Below are 17936 nucleotides of genomic sequence, written 5' to 3' on the forward strand. Positions count from 1 at the left end.
CTTCCAAGTAAACTAAAACCAAACTCGGAATGAAATCGGTGAAAAGGCCAAAGGAACCTCCCACCTTAGTGCTCCGAGGCTTTCCCTCTCCCAGCACCCGCCGCCGGGACCCATCTCCGCACAGCGACCTCCGCGTCCCGCGCGGGAGGCAGGGGACCGGATGCTCCACCTGCCGCCAGGACTGCCCCAGCGCCCCCCTCCCCCCACTGACCCCATCCGCTTCCTGCCCTGTGCTGCCCTCCTCCTACTCTTCCCCCCAACCCCCGGTCCAGGGCCCCTCTGGGGGCTGCAGGTCCAAAGGCGCGAGCGAGAGGATCCCCGCCCGCGGCCCCTCCGCGCCTCGGCCGAGCGGTCTCCGCTAGGGGACCCCCGGAGAGCGACCAGGTCAGCCCTCCGACCGGGCCTCCCGGCTCCTGGAACGGCCCAGGATCTTCAGCCGGTCCCTTTTCAGGATGGAGAATTCGGAGAAACCCTAGCCTGGCCCAAAGAAGAGGGGTGCTACAAATGGGGATTCCCCCCCCCACACACCGATGAAGCGTTGACATTCTAGCTATTTCCAGGGACGAGGCATTGCATAGATGGCTTAAGACTAAAGGTAGCTATTGAAGCACCGGGGGCGATTAAGAGTCTACCCCAGGTATCTCCCCGCCCACTGTTGGGCCAGAAATTCCATCTTTAGTCATTTGATCCCCTGTAAAAAGACAAATCCCGCTCTCCACCCCACCCCACTCCCCAGTAGTAATCCCGGTCACCAAAAAAAAGCAGGGCTAGAAGGAGCCCGTAAGAGGACTTGGGAGTCGGAGTGGCGATCCTGAGAAAGGCAGGGGCGGGAGCTACAGCGGGGGATACTGGGGCGAAGTGGCGAGGTTCAACTGGCCTGGGCACCGCGTGGCTGCGCGGGAGCTTGCACCTGCTTCAGTTTTGCTTGGGATCCAGCGCAGATTGAATTCAGGTTACCTCCCTCCGTCCACCCACCCAACCCCCAACAGGGTCAAAACTAGAGCAACATCGCCCCCTGCTGGACCCAGTGACCCTGAGCTTTCATCCAAGGTGGACGACGGGCGGGCCTCGTGGCGAGCGACTGTCCTGGGCCGTTAGTCCCTGCTCAGTGAGGCCTTCCTTAGTGACTTGTAGTAAAATGCTCACCCTCCTGGAACTTCTATAACATAAATGGGTTCGATTGGGTCTTTTTGAGTTCACTCCCAACTCTAGATTCTAGATCCCTCCTCTCTCCTTCCCCTGCCAGGGGCGCTGAGGCACTCATTCCTCTTTCCACCCCCACCTCATGGTCCTGCCCAGCCTACTCTGGCACCTCAGTTTCTGCCTCTGTGTTGCGCTGAGCTCTGTGCCCTTCCGGAGCAAGGGCATAAGGCCAGGACCTGACCTTTTTTTTTTTTAATTCGATTAATTAACAGGTAGTGTATTATTAGTTTCAGAGGTAGAGTTCAGTGATTCATCAGTAGCATTGAACACCCAGTGCTCATTATATCAAGTGCCCTCCTTAATGTCCATCACCCAGTTCTCCCATCCCCCACCCACCTCCCCTCCAGCAACCCTGTTTGTTTCCTAGAGTTAAGAGTCTCTTATGGTTGGTCTCCCTCTCCGATTTTGTCTTATTTTATTTTCCCTCCCTTCCCCTATGATCCTCTGTTTTGTTTCTTAAATTCCACATATGAGATCATATGATACTTGTCTTTCTCTGATTGCCTTATTTCGCTTAGCATAATACCCTCTGGTTCTATCCATGTCATTGTAAATGGCAAGATTTCATTTTTTGATGGCTGGGTAGTATTCCATTGTACATATATACCACATCTTCTTTATCCATTCATCTGTCCATGGACATCTGGGCTCTTTCCATAGTTTGGCTATTGTGGACATTGCTGCTATAAACATTGGGGTGCAAGTGCCCCTTCAGATCACTACATTTTTATCCTTTGGGTAAATACCTAGTAGTGCAATTGCTGGGTCGTAGGGTAGCCCTATTTTTAACTTTTTGAGGAACCTCCATACTGTTTTCCAGAGTGACTGCACCAGCTTGCATTCCCACCAGCAGTGTAGGAGGGTTCCTCTTTCTCCGCATCCGAACCAACATTTGTTGTTTCCTGACTTGTTAATTTTAACCATTCTGATCGGTGTGAGATGGTATCTCATCGTGGTTTTGATTTGTATTTCCCTGATGATAAGTGATGTTTAGCATTTTTTCAATTGTCTGTTGGCCATTTGTATGTCTTCTTTGGAGAAATGTCTGCTCATGTCTTCTGCCCATTTCTTGACTGGATTGTTTGTTTTTTGGGTGTGGAGTTTTATAAGTTCTTTATAGATCTTGGGTACTAAACCTTTAACTGATAAGACATTTGCAAATATTTTCTCCCATTCTGTCGGTTGTCTGTTGGTTTTGTCGACTGTTTCCTTTGTTGTGCAAAAGCATTTGATCTTGATGAAGTCCCAATAGTTCATTTTCGCTTTTGTTTCCCTTGCCTTTGGAGATGTGTCTAGCTAGATGTTGCGGCCAAGGTCACAGAGGTTGCTGCCTGTGTTCTCCTCAAGGATTTTGATGGATTCCTGTCTCACATTTAGGTCTTTCATCCATTTTTAGTTTATTTTTGTGTATGCTGTAAGAAAACGGGCCCTTGACTTTCTTTAGGGGCCACTGTTTCTGGGGTAAGAGTGGGAAATGTGCTGGCTGCCCTGTTAAGGTCCTTGCCCTGCACAGAAAAATGAATTCTGTGGGAAATGGTGGGAGGGCTTCAGGCTCTGATTCAACCAGGGTGGATATTTTAGACTTCTGCCAAGGCTAGCCCAGAAAATGATGCAGAATGAGCAACTGAGAAGAGAAGAAGGTTTGCAGTCCTGACAATGACCCCACTTCCTCTCCATCATCAACTCTGCCCCAAAGGACCTGGCTGGTGCGGGCTCCCCAAACACACTGCACCGCTTCTAGCCACCTTGCCTTTGCAACAATGTGTGCCGTCAGCCTGGCTCCCCAGCTCTGCACTTGGCCTCCTTTAAGACTGGGTTAAGGCACAGCTGTGCCCATCGCCCTGGTCGCCCTCCCCCAGCCTCTGTCTGCTCCCCGCCCCCCCCCCCAAGGATGGTGACTTTGGCTGGGCTCCTGTCCTCGCTGCACCCACCACATCCTGGCACCCCCATCTGGCGTCACGTGTTTCCTTGCCTGTCCCCACTGCTGGCGCGTCTCTCAGCACGGGGACCTGCAGAACTCGAAGAGGTCCCCTGAAGCAGGACACCAACTGCACACCCCACCCCACCCCCGTACCCCAGCTCCATGTAGCTCCTCTGCACCGCACAACTACCTGGGCGGCCATGGAAACATTGTCCCCAGTCCAAGGGAGAAGCTGGCCATGGGGCAGAGGGGGGTCCTATTTCAGGGCTCCGCCTCTGGGCACATGTAGGAACATTCCTGCTGGACAGTTCACCTCGGTGTCTGAGGTATGGAGAGGCAGCTCATTTCCCTCATCCCTGCTGGACTGAGAAGGTGCAGACCATCCTGAGGAGCCCTCTAACCCCCTCCATTCCGCCCCCACAACAGACGGAGGGGGGAGAAGCTGGAGGACTGGAGGCGGAGGGAGCGAGGGCAAAGCCCCGGGGTTTCCCGGTCTTTGCTCTCCTTCCCAAGCTCGCCTTTTCCGCCTTCCGCTCTCCGCGCTCACAACTCCCTCCTCCCGCTCGCCGAGGGGAAGACGCTTCTAAAGGGGTCAGGTGCGCGGGAGCGGTCGGAGCCTTGGCCGCCTGCGCCGCGGCGTCGGTGGGGAGCTGCGGAAACAGTCGCCCTCCCCTCGCGCGGTGTTTCCATTGCGGCGCCTCCCGCGTCCCCGGCTCAGCGCGCAGGTGCCTGAAGAGAACCGCTAAGATGCCCTCAGAACGTTGCACGGGGGGCTTCCGCCGGCGAGGCCACAGTGGATAGGACGTGGAAGTGAAAGCTTTAGGGTTGAGTTGGGGTGACTTCATGGATCCTCCGCCAGCGCCCAAAGAAAGACTGAACCATCTTGCGTAGAAAGAAAAATTTCCACTGACTTTTTGCTCCCTGCTCCTCCCTCTGCCCCTCACCCTCACCCTGCTTGCGCGCTGTCTCTCGTTCTCTCTCCCAAATAAATAAATAAAATCTTTAAAAAAATAAAGTTTCCATTTTGGATACACTGTATCAAGACAACAAATTGGAGAAAGAAAGAGAGAGAGAAAGAAAGAAGAAAGGAAGGAGGGAGGAAAGAAGAGAGAGAGGGAGAGAGAAGGAAGGAAGAGAGAGACAAAGAAAGAAGGAAGGAAAGAGAGAGAGAAAGAAAAAGAAAGAAAGAAAGAGAGAAAAGAAGAAAGAGAGAGAGGGGAGGGAGGGAGGGAGGGAAGAAGGAAGGAGAAATGAGCCTTTTTATAGGTTTATTTTGTGACTGAGTATTTTTTGCCAGAGCCTTAACTGTGAGTACAGCAGGACCCAGGACAGCCCAGAAACAAAAAGAGGAGCTAAAGTCTCATTTATTGTGGAAATTAGTACTGGACAATTGGTCAGAAATAAATCAGGTTCTCTAAGCACCAACAAATTGACAGAGTGACAGAATTGAAAAGACTGACAAAACTAAGAATTATAAAGCATGTGAGTAAATGGAAACTCGGGCACAGCTGGCGTGAGGATAAACTGGTACCATCACTTTGGAGAAAAATGTGCCAATAGCTATGGAGGTTGAAGAGAAGCTCATATTCCAAGTTAGTCACTGCTCTCAAGGTCAATATCCTCTTGAAGTTGTTCTTCTTCCAAGTTGAAACCCTAGGGAAAATCTTGTACATAGACTGTAGGTAATATTTACCAGGATGTTCACTGTAGCGTTGTTTATAACAGCAAAGACTAGAAACAGCCTAAAGATCCATTAACAAAGGAACGAATAAACAGTGGCACTTCTCATCACATCTTATTGCTCTTGTATCCCCCCCAAATACAAAAGACTATGTACTCCTTCACTCATTTTTTTTTAATGTTTTTACTGTGGTAAAATACATATAACATAACATCTACCATCTTAACCACTTCTAAGTGTAGAGTTCAGTGGTATTAAGTACATTCACATTGTTGTACAAACATCACCACCATCCACCTCCAGAACTCTTATTTTGCAAAACTGAAACTCTGCACCTATTAAATAATAACTCTCCATCCCCCAGGCCCTCAGCTCCTGGCAACTACCAATCTACTTTCTGTCCTATGACTTCGAGTACTCGATATACCTCATGTTGGTGGCATCATACAGTACTTGTCTTTTTGTGACTGGCTTATTTCACTCAACATAAGCTTCTCAGGGTTCATCCATGTTGTAGTATAGGTCAAAATTTCCTTCCTTCCTTTTTTTAAAGTTGAATAATATTCCATTGTGTGGATATACCACATTTGCTTATCCTTTCACCTGTGGGGGGGCACTTGGGTTGCTTCCACAGTGTAGCCATGGTGAATAATGCTGCTATGAAATAGGTGTGCTCCTTCATTCAGTTTTAACTTGACATCAAGCATTTTTCATCATGAATAGTTGTAAAATATATAGTTTCCAATGTGTTGTAAACATTGATGTTTTAAGATAAAACCTTTACATCACTCTTTTTAATTGTTTCTGATAGAATGTAAATAAATAATATATCAATTTTATTTCAGCCATCACCTGTTTTTAAAAGCAAAAATAAGGGGGCGCCTGGGTGGCTCAGTCGTTAAGCGTCTGCCTTCGGCTCAGGTCATGATCCCAGAGTCCTGGGATCGAGCCCCGTGAGGTGGCTCAGTCGTTAAGCGTCTGCCTTCAGCTCAGGTAATGATCCCAGGGTCCTGGGATCAAGCCCTGCATTGGGCTCCCTGCTCGGCGAGAAGTCTGCTTCTCCCTCTCCCACTCCCCCTGCTTGTGTTCTCTCTCTCTGTGTGTCTCTCTCTGTCAAAAAAAAAAAAAAAAAAAGGATTAAAAATAAATAAATAAAAGCAAGAATAAGTTCTTTAACTTTTGGAAATTCTTCATCATTCCTTTTTCCTCTCTAACTTAGAATTCTATCCATCTTCCTGCCTAGAAGTTTATTCTAATGTGATATGTTTTTATGCTTGAAGACCTTTTATTGATCATACTTCTCTGCCAGAAAAACATATAAATTGTAATTTTAATTTCCTGTAACCATGAATTTGTAAGTATTAATTTATTTAGATTATGCCATCATTACTGCTATGAGTAGTGTAGATGGTTTAAAGATAATATAAATTATGAACATTGAAAATTAAGGGTTAAACATAAAAAGTAGCATTTGGTGATAGTGTAAGATAGTTGCAAGATGTTACCATTGGGGGGATACTGGTTAAAGAGTATATGAGATCTCTGTATTATTTCTTTTCTTTTTCTTTTTTTTTTAAAGATTTTATTTATTTATTTGACAGAAAGAGACATAGCGAGAGAGGGAACACAAGCAGGAGGAGTAGGAGAGGGAGAAGCAGGCTTCCCCGTGGAGCAGGAAGCCCGATGTGGGGCTCGATCCCAGGGTCCTGGGATCACGACCTGAGCCGAAGGCAGACGCTTAACGACTGAGCCACCCAGGTGCCCCTCTCTGTATTATTTCTTATAACTGCAGTATCAACCTACAATTATCTGAAAATAAGAATTTCTATAAAAAAAATAACTTTGAGGGAAAATTCAGCTCTTAAAGAGATGGATAGGGCCCAGTTAGTTAATGAACCCATAGAAAACTATTACTTATTGCTAAAAAAGACAGGGTACAACACCAATTACTTTCCTACCTTTTTTTCATACAATATAAGCACTGAGAAATCTTGTCCCTATAAATTAATAGTTGGTTTTGTTATAGCAGAGTCACCACATCTTTTAACTTTTTCCCCCAAAATTTATTTATTTATTTATTTATTTATTTATTGCAAAACAAAACCATGATAGTGAGCTACCCTCAGAAGTTCATCTTAATGATCTATTAGTTGCTGTATTAGTTTGCTAGGGCTGTTGTAACAAAGTACCACAAACTAGGTGACTCAACAACAGAAATGTATTGTCTCACAGTCTGAGAAGTCTGAGACAAGGCGCTGAGTCAGTTCCCTCTGAGGGCTGTGAGGAAGAATCTGCACCGTCCCTCTCCCCTAGCTTCTGGCAGGTTGCTAGCCATCTTTGGGTTGCTTGGCTTATAGAAGCATCACCCTGATCTCTGCCTTTATTTTCACATGGCATTCTCCCAGGGTATGTGTTTGTGTCCAAATTTCCCCTTTTTATAAGGACGCCAGTTATACTGGATTACGATCTACCCTAGTGACCTCATTTTAACTTGACTTTACCTCCGATAAAACCCAATCTCCAAATAAGGTTACTTTCTGAGGTATTGGGGGTTAGGACTTCAACATATGATTTTCAGGGGGACACACACAATTCAATCCATAACAGTTGCCAACTCTAGTAGGTCTTCTTTCAATTGTGTTGAAAGCAAAGACTTGGGAACCACTGACCTGTAAGTGGATTGACTACCATCTTTAGAATTATTCACTTCTCAGTTTCTGGAAGCGGACTCAAATAGGCTTTACCAATGTCTATTCGGTAGTTATGAACTGTACCATTCTTACCTCACCTAGAAGCAACTGCCTTCACTGATGAACTTAGAAGGGGTTGGGGGAAATAGAAATATTTTTAATTTCAACATAAATTTGCCAAAACAATATTTTAATTTAATGTTTTCATTTTATCATAGACTTTAAACTTTGTTTTCATCAAAACAAATTTGGAGCTAAGGTTTTACCTCATTTGATTCATTGCAAATAAAAATGCTGCCAACTAACCTCATTGGCAAAGTCAGTCTTCAATGTCAAACCAATTAGCAAATCAGACCTTGTGTTAAAAAAGAAAGTGTGTTTCCTTTTGCAATGCTGATGAATACGCTAGGAATGAGCACACATCCCATAATAACCGTCTGGCTTCTGCATTCTAGCTCTACAGAGAGAGGTGAGTAAAGTGATGAGGGCCAGCAGTTGGCCATAAGGTGGTCCAGCTCCAGCATTTCTCCCAGACAACCTCTTTGCCAGGATCTCGGGAACTTTCCTCAGGAGAAATGCTTATTCACAACTAAGGGAATGGACATGAAATGAAAAATATCTGGGTGTTTCCCTTTGATTGTTGCCCCAGAGAGTTTTGCACCTCCTGGGCATTACACCAAATTAACGAACAGGAGGGTAGCAAGTCTGCCTTTTTGTTCTAAAGCAAGAGAAGAGCGATTATGAAAGGGGAGGTGGGGAAAGAGAATCAGCACGAAGACTAGACACACACATTTGCTCCTGGGCAGATCCGTCTTAGGAAAGAGAACAAATGGGAGTTGAAGTTCTGGGAAATGAGCCCCTTAAAATAACGTGTATCCCCAAAGACAGCCAGACTCCTTGTTCCCACAGGGTATGAATACTCTGGTTTGAGGACCACTGAACTGTGGAATATTCACAAGATAAGACTACTATACAGCATTTAAAATAAATGAACTAAATCTATATGTATCAACACAACTCAAAGACATACAGTATGACAATGTTTCTATATATTGAAACATTCTCCAGAAAAAGTGGATGTGGCACAATTGGGTGGAATTGACAGGTATTTGTCATGGAGATAAAGCAAGGCCCTGTTAACTCTAGAACTCAAGGGCCTTTCTAGACCCAAACAAGCTAACTCCTTCCAAGGAGACAGTATTGTCTCTACAGTCTAGGATTGGCAAGAGGAGGCAGCAGGCCCTTGATTCCAAGTTGCCCCTGCAGTCAGTGTCTTAGGAGCGAGGGTCAGAGCCCTGATGAATCTCATACCACTGCCCTGCCGGGTTATGTGTTCGGAATGCCTTCAATTCATGTAAATTAAGATTACTTTATTTCCATGTTTTAAGAACAAACACCTCAAGAGAAACAAAGACTTGCTTAAATTTGGCACAGAAACTGGTTACTCTCTTACCTTATCTCTCTCTGGATGTTTTTAAAAATAAGGGACTTGCTTGACAGAATGCAGGAGTTCCCATGCCTTCATGCCCTCCCACGTGAGTGCCGCCGCGTGCGGCAGGGGAGCTCACCTGGCGGTGAGGAGCAGGCCCCGCCCAGCCCTCCGCACACCTGGCCCTACTGCAAGCAAGCATCCCCAGAATTTTCACAAACTGCATCTGCTCTCCCACCTGCTGCGAGGCGGATGTCGTTGTGGTTGTGCTGAGAATCCACCACATTCTGTAAAAAATATCATTGGGGTCACAAAGCCTCCTTGGTAGGTTTCACATATCTTGGCATTCCCCCCCCACACACACACCCTCTGTCATGCTCTGTACAAAGGGGCTGCCCCCCCCCCCATGGCTGACACTTGTCTTAGCTGCAAGGCAGGAAGGCCTCCAAGCCAGCTGCAGCTCTCTTTCAGCCGACCAAGATGGCCAGCCTGGACTTGACTGTTTCCTTGTCACCCTCAGTCATGTGGGTTAAGGGACAGCACTGTGCCTACACAGCCAGGGACACACACGCGCATGCATACATCTATATGCTATATGCTGTGAGTTACAGTTATAACTATCATTACAAAGGGTTTTCCTTCCCCAGCCTCCCTCATCTTCCATTTGAAAATGTAACATGTACTGAGCAAGTCCTCAATGATACAGATGTATTGTATCTACTACAGCCCACTTCAATGTCCATTAACAGGAAAATTAAATTATGGAACACCCATAGAAAATGCACCCATTTAGAAGAATGAGGTAGATCTACATGTGTTGATATGAAAAGCTTTCATTCTTCTACTATTAGCTAAGAAAGGGAGGTTGCAAAAAATGCATGTGTAGTACAACCCCATGTGTCTAAAATGACATATAGGGGCACCTGGGTGGCTCAGTTGGTTGAGTGCCCAACTCTTGATTTCGGTTCGGGTCATGATCTCAGGGTCGTGAGATGAAGGCCCACCTCAGGCTCACACTCAGCGGGGAGCCTGCTGGAGACTCTCTCTCTCTCCTTCTCTCTCTACCAGCCCCTCATGCTCTCTCTCCCTCTCCCTAAATAAATAATAAATAAATAAATAAATAAAATAAAACGACATATAAACATCTGTTTATGCACAGACCATAGCTGAGGGACACACTCAACTGTCACAGTGGTTTTCTCTGGAGAATGGATGACAGTGAGGAAAACTAAGGCAGGGAATTTTCCCTGTTTTTGTTTTTGTATTTTTTTTTTTTTTGTATTATTTGAAGTTTTTCAAGAAAACATAACTCTTGTAATTTAAAAGACACTTTAAAAAACATTTCTAAATATATAAATGCTAAATGTTCCCTCTTGGTGGGAATGCAAACTGGTACAGCCACTGTGGAAAACAGTATGGAGGTTCCTCAAAAAGTTAAAAATAGAACTACCCTATGATCCCATAATCAAACTACTGGGTATTTACCCAAAAAATTACAAAAACAGAGGCACCTGGGTGGTTCAGTCAGTTGAGCTCTGACTCTTGATTTCCCCGGCTCAGGTCATGGTCTTGGGTCCTGGGATCGAGCCCTAAGTTGGGCTCCAAGCTCAGTGGGGAGTCTGCCTGGGATTCTCTCTCTCCTCCCTCAGTTCCTCCCCCTGCTCCTGCTCTCTCTTTCTCTCAAATAAATAATATATTTTTTAAAAAATACAGGGGAGCCTGGGTAACTCAGTCGGTTGAGTGACCCACTCTTTTTTTTTTTTTAATTTTATTATGTTATGTTAGTCACCATATAATACATCATTAGTTTTTGATGTAGTGATCCACAATCCATTGTTTTCGTATAACACCCAGTGCTCCATGCGGTACGTGCCCTCCTTAATACCCATCACCGGGCTAACCAATCCCCCCTCCACCCTCCCCTCTAAAACCCTGTTTGTTTCTCAGGTCCATAGTCTCTCATGGTTCATCTCTCCCTCCAATTCCCCCCCCCCCATTTTTCCCTTCCTTTTCCTAATGTCCTCCATGCTATTCCTTATGTTCCACAAATAAGTGAAACCATATGATAATTGACTTTCTCTGCTTGACTTATTTCACTTAGCGTAATCTCCTCCGGTCCCATCCATGTTGATGTAAAAGTTGGGTATTCATCTTTTCTGATGGCTGAGTAATATTCCATTGTATATATGGACCACATCTTCTTTATCCATTCATCTGTTGAAGGGCATCTCGGCTCTTTGCACAGTTTGGCTATTGCGGACATTGCTGCTATGAACATTGGGGTGCATATGGCCCTTCTTTTCACTACATCTGTGTCTTTGGGGTAAATACCCAGGAGTGCAATTGCTGGGTCATAGGGTAGCTCTATTTTTAAATTTTTGAGGAACCTCCACACTGTTTTCCAAAGTGGCTGCACCAACTTGCATTCCCACCAACAGTGTAAGAGGGTTCCCCTTTCTCCACAACCTCTCCAACATTTGTTGTTTCTTTCCCTGTCCATTTTGGCCATTCTAACTGGTGTAAGGTGGTATCTCAGTGTGGTTTTGATTTGGATTTCCCTGATGGCTAATGATGATGAACATTTTTTCATGTGTCTGCTAGCCATTTGTATGTCTTCTTCAGAGAAGTGTCTGTTCATCTCTTCTGACCACTTTTTGACTTGATTATTTGTTTTTTGGGTGTTGAGTTTGAGAAGTTCTTTATAGATTTTGGATACCAGCCCTTTCTCTGTAGTGTCATTTGCAAATATCTTCTCCCATTCTGTGGGTTGCCTCTTTGTTTTGTTGACTGTTTCCTTTGCTGCGCAGAAGCTTTTTATCTTGATGAAGTCCCAGAAGTTCATTTTTGCTTTTGTTTCACTAGCTTTTGGAGAAGTATCTTGAAAGAAGTTGCTGTGGGTGATGTCAAAGAGGTTACTGCCTATGTTCTTCTCTAGGATTTTGATGGATTCCTGTCTCACATTGAGGTCTTTCATCCACTTTGAGTTTACCTTTGTGAATGGTGGTAGCACTCTTGATTTCAGTTCAGGTCATGGTCTCAGGGCTGTGAGATCACGCCCTGTGTCAGGCTCCACACTCAGAATCTGCTTGAGATTCTCTTTCTCCTCCCTCTGCCCCTCCCCCCATTCATGCACGTGCTCTCTCTCTCTCTAAAATAAATAAATCTTTATAAAAAACCACGAAAACACTAATTCAAAGGGATACATGCACCCCTATGTTCACAGCAGCATTATTAACAATAGCCAAATTATGGAAGCCCCCCAAGTGTCCACCGATAGATAAATGGATAAAGAAGATGTGGTATATTTATACATGTATTATTAGTAGCCATAAAAAGGAATGAAATCTTACCATTTGTAACGACATGGATGGAGCTAGAGAGTATAATGCTGAGGGAAATAAGTCAGTCAGAGAAAGACAAACACCATATGATTTCACTCATGTGGAATTTAAGAAACAAAACAAGTAAGCAAAGGAAAAAGAGAGAGAGAGAGACAAACCAAGAAACAGACTCTTTACTATAAAGAATACACTGGTGCTTACCAGAGGGGAGGCGAAACAGGTGATGGGGATGAAGGAGGGCACTTGTGATGAGCCCTGGGTGATGGATGGAAGTGTTGAATCACTCTACTGTCCACCTGAAACTAATACAACACTGTACGTTAACCACACTGGAATTAAAATAAAATAAAATAAAATATGTTAAATGTTCCACAAAGGGGTAAGCACCTTGGATGATTTGAGAAGGGTGGGGAGCACACATTGAAATAAAAGAAATGGTAATAATTTTTTGTAAAGCCCCATCCAACATTTAAGTTCTACAAACACAGCTCAGCCCAAGCTATGATATGACATGGTGGGGAGGGGTGTCTGCAACACAGTCCTCATCAGGCAAAACCCACAGATGGGGCAGACACATGGAATAGATAATGCCACGTGGCTTGACTCTAGAATCAAGTAGCCACAGTGTGAGGTGTATTCATTATAGGATTCAAAGTGGGAAGGCTCGGGCACCCTGAAGAAAGGAGAGGCAGGTATTCACTGGGGCTGGAAGGTTTCAGGATAGCAATAGGTAAGAAGGAAGGGGGTATGATATGCCGGAGCCTGAGAGGGAAAACTGCCTCCACCCAGGCATTCACCCAGGCTTCACACGTGTCCCTGCCAAGCGCCTAAAGCCAAGGATACAGAGGAATGAGGTCCACGTCCTACAGCACTGGAGCTGGGGCCAGGGCTTAAACAGAATGGTATTTCAGGCAAAGGGAACAGCAAAGGCAAGGAGTCCAGAGTTTAGACGTCAGGTTCAGTGAGAATGCAGGGCCAGGGGACTGGGCAGAGGCTCTGAGCCAAGCCATGTTTCAGCTTCCATCCAGTCCTACAAGTCACGGGAGGCTGCAAGAGTGACACTGTCAGATCCCCTTTATGAGAATCATGATCATGGCAGGGTGGCTGAAGGTGTGGCCAAGAGATGAACTCATGTGGAGGCTGTTGCAGTGGCCCCAAGAAAAAATGTTGAGGCTGTATGGTGATGTTTAGCAGTGGGGAGGAATCTCCAAGGGTGTGGTCAGCAGAGGACCTCCAGTCCCACACAAGGCAGGTGGCTGCTGCCCCCTGGTATTCTCCCTCCTGCTGAACACCAGACTACCCTGCTGGGGACCTATGCAAGTCACCAGCGCCTCTCCCTCCCCAAGCTTCAGTGCCCATCTTGCTAGAGCCATTCTGAGTGACTACAAAGGAAGTGGACACCCTGCTTTCCTGCTTACTCTCACCTTCTTCGCCTCTTGTAATCCTTTACTCTGTCTCTGCCCTCCCCACAAGAGAGCCTTTTCCAAAGGTCATTTGCGAGCCTTTTTCTTCATCCTCAAGCCCGCAGCTCTTAACCGTCCCCAGCTGCCCTGCAAGCCCGCTTTGACGGCCCAGATCATGGACCCCAGCCTCCTCCCTGGGCTGGAAGGTGGCAACCGCGAAAAAGAGGGCGACTCTCCTCTGCGGGGCTTCGGGTGACATCACATCCTCCGAGCGCGAAATGTGGCTCCTCGGCCGGCCGAAGGGCGCAACTTCCCCCCCTCCGCGTCCCACCCGCTCCAGCGCGAGTCCGCACGCGTCGCGCAGCGCGCAGCGCGCCATGGCCTCTCGGGTGACCTCCCTGCTCCTGCCGCTGGCCCTGCTGCTCCGTGAGTTTGCGACCGTCCGGGAGGGCGGGGGGCGGGGCAGACGAGGAGCGCGGGGCTCCGGGCTCAGCCTCGATGCCTGCCGCCCGCAGATGCCGCCGCGGCCGGCGGGCCAAGCCAGTTCCGCATGTCGCCGCCGACGGTGGTCGCACAGCTGGACAAGAAGGTGGAGCTGCAGTGCGAGGTGCTGCTGTCCAGCGCGGCGCCGGGCTGTTCCTGGCTCTACCAGAAGAATGAACCTGCCGCCCGCCCCGTCTTCCTCATGTACCTCTCCCACAGCCGGACCAAGTGGGCGGAAGGGCTGAACTCCAAACAGATCTCGGGCACGAGGACGCGTGACAACCTCTACAGCCTCACCCTGCAGCGCTTCCGCAAGGAGGAGGAAGGCTACTATTTCTGCTCTGTCCTGAGCAACTCCATGCTGTACTTCAGCCCCTTCGTGCCGGTCTTCCTGCCAGGTCCGGGCGCCCGGGGCGCGGCGCTTCTCGGTGTGGGGTTTAGGGCTCACCTCTGAACCCGTTTTTTTGACACGGACACCCCGCTTTTGAACCTCTTAGCGCCCTTGGGGGTGGGGGCTACTTAATACTGCTTCACAGACAAGGAAACTGAGGCTAAGATGCGGCTGGGGGGACTGAAGATGGCTTCTTAGGTCCGGCGGATCTAGGCTCGAGTTCGGGTGCTTGTCTGCTCCTGGGCAGTTACTTAAATTCGGGGAGCCTGCCTTTGCTCGTCGCTACGATGCGGCTAGCAACCCAAGCCCACAGGCTTGCAGGTTGAGCCCTGGAGAGAGGCTGGGCGACGGGGAGCGGGCTCCTGCGTTCCGGTCCGAGGCGCCTGGTGCGCTTGGCCGGGCCCGGGACCCAGCAGGCTGCGGCGCGCGCCGCGAAGGGGTGAGCGCGAATCCTGGAGGTCCCCAATCCATCTCCCCTCCCTGAGTGCAGAGGTCGGCGCGGGCGAAGGCGGCGTCCCGTTGGGCAAAGGCGCGCGAAGCGGTGGGGAAGGTTAGCGTCGATGTCCCCTGCCCGACTCCAACCACGCTCTGTTTCTCCCGCAGTCAAGCCCACCCCGACGCCGGCGCCGCGACCACCCACGCGGGCGCCCACCAACGCGTCGCAGCCGATGTCTCTGAGCCCGGGGATCTGCCGGCCTGCGGCGGGCAGCGCAGGTGAGACGGGCGCAGGGGTCCCGGGACTGGGACCCGCCAGGGGCGGTGCGGACCGCGGGGAGAGCCCCTGCCAGGCTCAGCCCTGATCCTGGAGGTAGAGCCGAAAGCTGTCCAAATGGTGGGGAAACCGAGACCCGACCCGAGGGACAGGCCCCAGCTGGTGGTGTGGGTTGGAGGATCCCGGGCCAGCTCCTAAACGTCGGCGTCTTTAGTGGAAAAAAGTGGGCTGGACTTCGCCTGTGAAATCTACATCTGGGCACCCCTGGCCGGCACCTGCGCCATCCTTCTCCTGTCACTGGTCATCACCGTCATCTGCAACCACAGTAAGTTCTAGGGGCGCGTGGAGTGGGGCGAAACGGTTTGCCCCACTTCCTCCTTGTGCGCTGCTTGCTCCAGGCAGCCCTTGCCAGGAGATAGGATGGAAATTTCTGGGGCCTGAGCTGCACTGTGGGGTCAGGCACAGTCCATTTCTTTCCTGGAGACAGAACTCGAGAAACCGCTTTCCACTCCTCTTTCCACTCTCTGGGACGTTTTTTAGGAAGATAGAGCCCTTATCCCAGGAGCGGCAGCAGAATTGCGTTCCCTTGGCGAAGGCGAAGGCTACAGGGAGTGCAGTTTCTGGTTTATTACAAACGCCAGCGGGAGAGGGTGTGCCCCTGTGGCCCTGGGACTAGTGCCCAGGAAGACTGGGTCAAAACCGGGACCGATTGAGATTTACCCTGGGCCACCTCCCAGTGAACCCCCTACTACTTTGGGTCCCACTGTGGGTGACTGTACTAACCCATCTTAACCCACATCTCTATTTGCAATGCTTTTAGAACTGATGAGAAGAGGGCTGGAAAAGCAGCTCTTAACCTGGCTCTCAAGAGTTATTAATCCTAAAGAAATAGGAAGAGGGAAGGAGGAAATCTATTTGGGGACTATTGGTGGTGGGGAGGCAGTCACTTTACTCCTTCTTTTTCTTATTCAGGGAACCGAAGACGGGTCTGCAAATGTCCCAGGTGAGTCTTTTAGAACCCCTGGGCCTGTTAACCCTGGGCAACTCTATGCACAGGTCCTAGCTTCCCAAGCTGCAGTTGGCAGGAACTTTTCCCAGAGAAGCCATGGCAGTAGAATTCTGGGGGCAGGGAGTCAGCATAGTTCCTGAGCAAAGAGAGGCACAAGGCTGGCAAGGTGAGGAAATGGAAGCACAGTTGGGGCTGATGGGGAGAGCAGTGTGACTTCCGTAAATCTCAATTTTCTCTGGCCTAGCACCAAAAATCCCATCTGAAGGATTCCCCCCATTGGTCCTAGCTCCTCAAAAGACCTGAGGTTTCTTTATCTGGATGAATCCAACTGGTTTTGTTGTTTTCTTAAGAAAACTTTTTTTTCTACTTCCTTGTTGTAGATTTTTGAGAGGCTAGTGTTTTGAGAGCCAGTCTTTTTCAGGGAACCAAATAAACAATTGCCTAGGCTCCTAATTTCCCTGTGCCATTGTAGTGCCTTGATTTACCACCAAGGACTAGAATGGAAGAAAAGGGACCCAGAGGCAGGAGCAGTTAGCTATCTGGCAGCCCAAGTGACTCCCTGATCCAATTCCAGCCCATGATCATTCTGAGATGATCAGGAAAAAACAAACAAAACAAAGACCAGTGCCTAGAAGAGAAGCCTCCATCTCCTCTGTCCTTTGAACTTAGGCTGAGACAGCCTGTGCTAACATCTAACTAGCCCTACTCTAGCCCTGCACCGCGACGGGGGTTACACTCAGGATCTCTCTTCTCCACACAGCAACCCCATGTGATAGATACCATCGCCCCATCTCACAGATTAGCGGCTCAGATCAGGAAATCTACCCAAGACGGCAGAGACATGATGACTCTCAGATTATCAAAATAATACACCACTTAATAAAAGCCTACAGAGTACCAGTTCCTTTTTATATATATTTCTTTTTTAAATATCAAGTTTTATAACAATCTTTCAAGTAGTTACCACCACCACCATTTTTTCGGATGAGGAAATTGAGGATTAGGACATTTAGTGACTTGTCTAAGGCCACACTGACTGCAAATATCAGAACTGAAACTTCTATCCAAGCTCAGGCTCCTTGCTGCTTGGGGGATGGGGATGTTTAAGGATAACCAGCTCCTTTCAGTAGATGAGAATATTTCAAATTTTATACCTAGGGTTTGCATTTCACACTCCTTGGTATTTCTCTGCAGGAATCCAATTTCAATATCTCATATAGCATTATTATTTTTAAAAATATACATTATTTTTAAAAAGATTTTACTTATTTATTTGACAGAGAGAGACAGTGAGAAAGGGAATACAAGCAGGGGGAGGAGCAGAAGGAGAAGCAGAGCTGAGCAGGGAGCCTGATGCGGGGACTCGATCCCAGGACCCTGGGATCATGACCTGAGCCGAAGGCAGACACTTAACCGACTGAGCCCCCCAGGCGTCCCAAAATACATATCATTTTTAACAATGGAAATGTAATGAATTTCCAATGCCTGTATTATAAACGGTATAACAAGAGGATAAAGACCCTTTAAAAACAAAGAAAGATTTTTAGCATTTGCAAGTACTTGTGGTGCAGTTGGGAGATTTTGGAGGAGAATCATCCCTTATCTATCTTCTCTGAAAATTCTCATTCTGAAATGAACAGAGAGCAAAACCCTAGAATACAAAGCTATACAGA

The 17936-nt window shown here is 47.8% G+C and overlaps 1 protein-coding gene and 1 long non-coding RNA gene across 3 annotated transcripts in view; one reads left to right on the forward strand and one right to left on the reverse strand.

Annotated features, from left to right (window-relative positions):
- The window catches only part of CD8A (CD8 subunit alpha), a 35131-nt gene that overhangs the window by 15244 nt on the left and 1951 nt on the right, over window positions 1–17936 (forward strand). Inside the window, exons 2-6 of the mRNA XM_036076164.2 lie at window positions 13787–14094; window positions 14184–14549; window positions 15146–15256; window positions 15469–15579; window positions 16227–16257. Of these exons, the coding sequence (XP_035932057.1) occupies window positions 13947–14094; window positions 14184–14549; window positions 15146–15256; window positions 15469–15579; window positions 16227–16257 (767 nt within the window). The 5' untranslated portion in view covers window positions 13787–13946. The remainder of the gene's footprint in view (window positions 1–13786; window positions 14095–14183; window positions 14550–15145; window positions 15257–15468; window positions 15580–16226; window positions 16258–17936) is intronic.
- On the reverse strand, window positions 4490–13752 carry LOC144379214 (uncharacterized). 2 transcript variants are annotated; one of them, XR_013441719.1, is made up of 4 exons: window positions 13690–13752; window positions 12467–12567; window positions 9163–9211; window positions 4490–5915 (listed from the first exon to the last, which is right to left on the reverse strand). It is a non-coding gene; the product is annotated as an uncharacterized LOC144379214 (long non-coding RNA). The 2 variants fall into 2 exon arrangements; XR_013441718.1 differs by lacking the exon at window positions 4490–5915 and having other exon boundaries at window positions 6775–9211.

The sequence above is a fragment of the Halichoerus grypus genome, chromosome 10 (assembly GCF_964656455.1).
Source record: "Halichoerus grypus chromosome 10, mHalGry1.hap1.1, whole genome shotgun sequence".
In the NCBI taxonomy this organism is placed as follows: domain Eukaryota; kingdom Metazoa; phylum Chordata; class Mammalia; order Carnivora; family Phocidae; genus Halichoerus; species Halichoerus grypus.